The following is a 6600-nucleotide window of genomic DNA, read 5'->3' as shown; positions in this document are numbered from 1 at the left end:
TAGAGGGCAGTGTCACTGGCCCTCATATGTGGGATCCGAACCGGGGCCCTCTGGCGTCCCAAGCCAGTTCTTAACCAATGCGCCACTCGGCTGGCCCATCACTGCTTTTTTAAATTCTCATTCACTCACTAGTGTATACGGACTTTTCTTGAGGCTATATGACATATCATGATGTTATCATTCCAACAGCTAATGAAACATGTATTTTTATGTTCTTGTATTTCAGAATTTTCTCAGTTTTAATTTCCAACACAAAAAAAATGTCATTAGCTATAACTCACATAAACAAAACTTTTTGAGGCTCTCAATAATTTTTAAGAGCATAAAGGGATCTTGAGACTAAATAGTGCTATATTAACCCAATAAAACTAAATTACATATTCTCATAAATGTACTGTAATCAGCCATTATGCTAACCAAGTAGTAGAATTAAAAGAGTACCCCAGAATTGGCTATCTTAGGATGAGTAAAGGAATGACTGGAGAGAGCCTGAGGTAAGGTAAGGAGCACAAGGTTTTATATCTAAATGTGGATTGGTAACTGCACAGATCTGTACACTGTAAACACTCAGTGAGTTCTGCACTTGTCATTTGTGTACTTTTTCTGTATGTATGTTAATCTCCAATAAATAAATAAAATTAAATAAAAAATAAAATTAAAAGTGAGCCTAACACCCCATTTTAGAGGTTGGGTTGAAATAATTCTAGTCTGATTAAAAAATAAAAATTACAGTGGGCTGGCCAAGGGCTCAGTTGGTTAAGAGCTCGCTCAAGAACGCAAGCTCTGAGCAACACCGGTTCGAGTCCTGGCCTGAGCTGAGCTGCTGCTGAGCTGCCAACAGGTGGCAGGATGGCTCAGCTAAAAATAAAAATAAAAAACTAAAAAATAAAAAATAAAAACTATAGTCTTTCAAAAGCCTATATATAGTATATAGACATACAGGCACAGGCATAGAAAAAGGTCTGGAAGAATAAATAACAAAATGTTAAGATATGTTCCCTCTAGAGAGGTGAAATATGTCTGCATTCATAAAGGGGAATTTACAATATTGTTTTCTCTTTATTTTGTAAAAATATTATAGTTCTAAGTATTTTACAGTGAGAAAATTTTTCAATACCACTTGGATATTTTTAAAATGTATACATCAAGAAAGACTCAGAGGGATCAAATGATTTAATCACAATGTCTTCAATTTGTCTATTACTTTGGATTTTTATTATTATTCACATTTAATATAATTTGGTCACTTTGTTTACTCACTGGCCCTTAAACCTCTGGATACAAAAAATTTATCAATGTCATTTATCTGTGTCATTTCTGTATTTTACTATTGATTAGTGTATTATTAAGAAATGATGATTCTTATTTCTCTAAGTCAAAAAATGTGAAAGTTGCTAATTAATAACATATGAAGGGTTAAGTTTTAAAGTTGTCTCACCATCACCAGCTAAGGCCACTTGCATTAAACCTCAACATTATTTTAATATCATGATTTTTTTTTTGCCCATAATTAAAACTTTATTGAAAAACTGACACCAAAATAGGAGAGACTGTTGTGTACTTACAAAATTAAATGTAATGACATTATCTTGGTAGATTAACTAGAATTACTGAACTGATAAGGCTTTCTGTGATATAACAAATTCAGGAAGTTGTGTGGATCATTAGTGTTGCTTTCTTCAAATGAACACCCTTCTGTGAGTCTGGCCTTTCCTCCTGTCGGCTGGCACAACACTGTTGAACAACCTATACAAAGAACCACGGTCTGAGCATGGCTGAAAACCGTGGTAATCTTGTAGCAACCTGGACATTTCACATCCATAAAATAAGAATTTGGACTTTGAACTAGCCGTTTCTTTTTATGTTTTTTCTTTTCCTCTTCCAAGGACGGATGTAGTAAGTCTCTAGCCAAAGGCATATTGATGTTTTTGCACGCCCAGCCCGAACAGATCTCTGAGGCAACACCCCAGACTAGAAGCACGCGATCGGGCGCCTAATATCATGATATTTTTGAAGAGCTATTATTATTCATTTATCTGTAACTTTAAAAACCTGATATTATTTAGGTATTTAAGAAAAGTATTCTTCAGAAAATAACCACAAAATATGCATATGGTTGCAATTAAATGGTATAGAGTAAGAGGAGAAATTATAATGAAAGGTAGAGGTCTCCTTATCCACACCTCTCCACCCCATAATACTACTTCCCTAGAGAAAATCACCTGGTTCCATTTCTGTTTTGTTTTTTTTGTAGTTACCTCCACACCTCAGCTGCCAGACTTGAGAATTTGGCTCTTACCATCCCTAATCTCCCCAACGCCCAACATAGTTGTGTCACAGGCCTAAATGACATAATTAAACCTCCATTTCCTACTGCATCAACCACAAACCACAAACCTCCCCAGTCTCAGATGAGAACTCTAACGTGCCCATCCTTTTTCTTTTGTTTTTAAAATTTCATGAGAACATGTCTAAATATGGGTCTTTTTTCATTTATTTTTGCTGGGTCCTTTCAATCTAAAGGCTTTTCAGCTATGGGAAATTCTTTTCCATTAGTACTTGAATAATTCCCTCCCCTTGGTTTCCCTGGAATTCTTATTTGTCTGGTGCTATAAGTCCTAGAACAGTCTCTCTGTGTTTTACCTATTTATCTCCTATATTCCATGTCATTCCTTCTCGTTCTACATTTTGTGAAATTTCTTTGACTTTTTCTTCAGCTCCTTCTAGTAAATTTATATTGGCAGTAATCTTTAATCTTCAAGAACTCTTTCCTATTCTGACTGCCCCTTTTGCATTACGTCTATTCTTGTTTAATGGAAGTAGTATCTCCTGGAATCTTTGATCAACACTGTTGCCAGTGAGATTTTTGTTGTTTGTACTTTCTAAGTTCTCGTCTACTCCTTGATATGTTTCATCTGAGGGCCCTTTCCTCTTTACCACACTCTTTCTCTTTTACACTGCAGGCTTCCCTCAAATGCCTAGTGTATAATACGTGGTTATTCATTTACAAAGGAGACAGAAATTTTAATCTCTATACATGTGGGAGGGATTTTCTAACTGACAAACTTCAGCTGAGATAAGGGGCTTCAGTTCAGATAAGGCCAGCTTTATGCAGGCGTCCGAAATGCCAGAGGAGAAAGGCTTTTCTGTGAGCTGCTGACCCCTCCAGAGGGAGTGTCCCATTTCTTTGAGGGACTGCTCTGTAGGAGCCCTAGTGGTGGCAGTGCCTGGCTACAACGCTGGTGGTAGAGGGTAATCAGTAGGTTGTTCCATTCACAGCATCACATCTTAATCCAGCCTTTCAAGGTTATTTGCTCTGAATAATGAAATGTCTTTTTCTTCACCCATGTCCCCCTTTATGCACACTCCTGGCTGTTGCTCCCTTCTCTCTGCTTCATTAGTCAGAACGTTTCCAGCTACTTGCCACTATCTCATTAATTAAAGGAACTTCTTTTCCTCCAATCCACTGTAATTCTTGATGCAGATTTATACATTTAAAAATTCCTTTACTGAGGGAGAAAGGGAAGGGATTAGACAGCATAAATAGGTTAACTACAATATTGCCACAGGGATATGAAAGACAGTTCGAGGAATATCATTAATAATGTTGTAAATATTTTGTAGGGTGTCAGATGGTCACATGTCTTATTAAGGAGACCACTTCATGGATGGGGTAGAGGCTTGATCACTGCACTATACACCTGAAGCTGATGTTGTATAATAGTGTATGTCAACTATAAGTGAATATATATATATATATATANTTTTTAGCTGAGCCATCCTGCCACCTTTGGCAGCTCAGCGGCTGCTCAGCTCGGGTGGGACTCGAACCACTGTTGCTCGGAGCTCGCACTCCTGAGCAAGCTCTTAAACAACTGAGCCACTCGGCCAGCCCTTAATTATTTCATTTTAACTGATACAGTAGTTCCACCTTCTACATTTCATTTATCCACTCATGCATCTATTGATAAGACATTTGAATTTTTGCTATTATAAACATTTATGGTGCTATGAGTATTGTGCCTTAAATTTCTGCATATTTATGTTAATGTGGACTTTCTCTGGAGTATATGAATATTTAAAATTTACTGGAAATTGCCATGTTATTTACTATACTATGCTATTCCATAGTAAATCTACACTCCCCAAAGCAGCAATAAGACATTTTCCAGACATCCTTCAAACATTTGAAATTAGTCAAGATACTGAATTTTTCTCAGTGTGATGGGTATAAAATGGTATGTCAAAGTTATTTTATGTAATGTTTTCCTAAAGAGGAGCGAGGTTAAGCATCTGTTTATATTCTTAGGTTTTTTTCTTTTGGCCAATTTTTCTTCTAGGTTGTTTAACTTTTTCTTATTGAATTGTAAGAGTCTCACATGTATTCCAGATTCTAATCCCTTACTTAAAATAAATACATTACGAATTTCTCTCTGTCATTTATTGGTTGTCAACTGCTATAAGTTTTAGGTTCCGTTCTAATAGTTTAAATTTTTATTTTTCATATTTATTAATAGGTCCTTAAGATAGTTACAATTTACTTTTCTATGTGGTGAAAAGGTATGGCTCTAATTTTACTCCATTACACATATAGGTTTTCCAAAAAAATTTACTAAATCTGTATCCCTTCCCACTGATTTGTATATTACTACTTCCATCAAACGCCAAGTTCCGTCATGTGCATGAATCTATTTCTGGCCTCCCTACTGGTTTCCACGGAACAGGATTAAATATCCCTGTTCTAATTCCACATTTTTTAATTACAGTAGCATTTTAATAGGGCTGGATAACTGATAAGGTAAACTCAACTACTTGATATTTTACTTCTCTTTGAAATTTTATTGCAATTTCTTTTCAACCTGCACGTAGCTCTCTTCTTGGTAGTTTCAAGATTCTTTTGAACTAAACCTTAACAAAAAAAAAAACCCACCTTAAACTATTCTACTTTTGGTATTTCCTTTTCACTTTAGTCCTTTAACTCTGAATTAACCAAAGGAAGTGGTCCTTTATTGAGCCTCTTTTTGTTAAACAACACTGATGAAGAAGCTGATGGTTAACTGGATCTAAAACCTTGTAGCCAGCATGTACAATTTTTCATTTAGATCCACGTTACTTTCCTAGTGCTTCTAAGAAGATTTATAATATAGTAATTATAAATAAAGAAGAACCAAGAATTTTACTTACTGATGCAATTGTAGCATCTTTTTCAGTGAGTTCCTGTTTGTGCCTAGCCATCATCTCTTTGATCTCCAGCTCTTTCATGATTTTCTCTTTTTCCAAATCAGAATATTGTTCTTCAGCAATTGAACGAGCCAGCTGCTCAGAATCTGCTTTGGTCAAGGTGATCTCCAGTTGAGCAGCCAAGGAGTCCCTACATTTTAGAGATACATTGTTCAATTGATCTTATTGTTCAATTTTTACTATGAAGTCAAAGTTTTTGTTGAACTCACTTCATCAACAAATTCATTTGGACTATCGCAGGCATTGTTCTAAGAGCAAGGTACATGGCTATGAGCAAAAGAGGGAGAATCTTGTCCTTACCTTTCATCCTGTAATTCCTGTTTCTTTTGCTGTAATTCTTTACAAAGCTTGGTCTTTTCTTCACATTCTTCTTTCAGTTCCCTGACTTGTGTTTTATAGAGGGTCTAAATAGCAAAATATAACAGAAACATATATTGTCATCAAGAATATTGTTTCTACATTCAAAAATCTATCCAGACAAATTGACTACATACGAATATGTTCATACCACTAAGTAATGTTGAGCCCCTGAGCAAATTAATAGCTTAATGAGCTTTTTAATTTTCTTGTAATCAACCAACTAAAAAATAAAAGTTCAGCTTATAATTAGAAGTGTGATTTTCATCTGAATACCACAATGCCATTTCTCATTAAACGACACAGATTGGTAGGATGAATGAAGAGGCAAAGAAAAATATTACTAATTTAACAAGAAAATTTTGTTGGCTTAAATCAATTAAACAGATAACAGCTACTATTTTATATTTTAAAACTGAGCTCAAAAAAAGTACAAATACCAAAATGACAATTTTATTTCTTTCATTATGAAAATATATGCTTCCGCAAAAAGTAACGCTTTTAATCAACTTTATAGGGTATGGGCATTTACTTATAACTATGTTTCTAACAATGATATTAAATTTCTGTTAACTATCCATAGTCTTTTGTCCAGTTGTTCTTTTTAGGAGTTGTGTCGTATAAAACATCCCATCCAAAACTGCCTGGTGTTTACTCTAACAATCTATTCTAAAGACAGGAATCATTCTCCTGGTCCTTCAGCAAATTGGTTTTTAATTCTACAAATACAACAATTTTCAAATTAATGTGTTTGGAGCTTACTGAGAAATACTGTTCCGCTTCAAGCTGATCTTGGAGCTCTTTCATTTGCCCATCTGCATCTTGACGTTCTCTGTGGTAACATTGAATCAAATGTTAAATAAGTTATACACATATTAAACCAGCAACACTTAAAACGTGGTCTGGGGAAACCCTGGGAGTCTCTGAAACCTTTTCAGAGAATCCACAAGGTCAAGTTACTTTCATATACTAATTCAGCATCACTGCTTTTTTTTTTTTTTT

At 35.1% G+C, this 6600-nt stretch overlaps 1 protein-coding gene and 1 pseudogene across 1 annotated transcript in view; both read right to left on the bottom strand.

Annotated features, from left to right (window-relative positions):
- Positions 1 to 6600, bottom strand: part of ROCK2 (Rho associated coiled-coil containing protein kinase 2) — a 134753-nt gene that overhangs the window by 23349 nt on the left and 104804 nt on the right. Inside the window, exons 19-21 of the mRNA XM_019650004.1 lie at positions 6361 to 6430; positions 5542 to 5645; positions 5185 to 5371 (exon numbers count right to left, since the gene is read on the bottom strand). Of these exons, the coding sequence (XP_019505549.1) occupies positions 5185 to 5371; positions 5542 to 5645; positions 6361 to 6430 (361 nt within the window). The remainder of the gene's footprint in view (positions 1 to 5184; positions 5372 to 5541; positions 5646 to 6360; positions 6431 to 6600) is intronic.
- LOC109386653 (40S ribosomal protein S27-like pseudogene) lies at positions 1583 to 1987 on the bottom strand (annotated as a pseudogene).

This window comes from Hipposideros armiger, unplaced genomic scaffold (assembly GCF_001890085.2).
Source record: "Hipposideros armiger isolate ML-2016 unplaced genomic scaffold, ASM189008v1 scaffold_137, whole genome shotgun sequence".
NCBI classification, from domain to species: domain Eukaryota; kingdom Metazoa; phylum Chordata; class Mammalia; order Chiroptera; family Hipposideridae; genus Hipposideros; species Hipposideros armiger.
The sequence above is the reverse complement of the archived record's forward strand: the minus strand, read 5'-3'. Positions and strand labels throughout refer to the sequence as shown.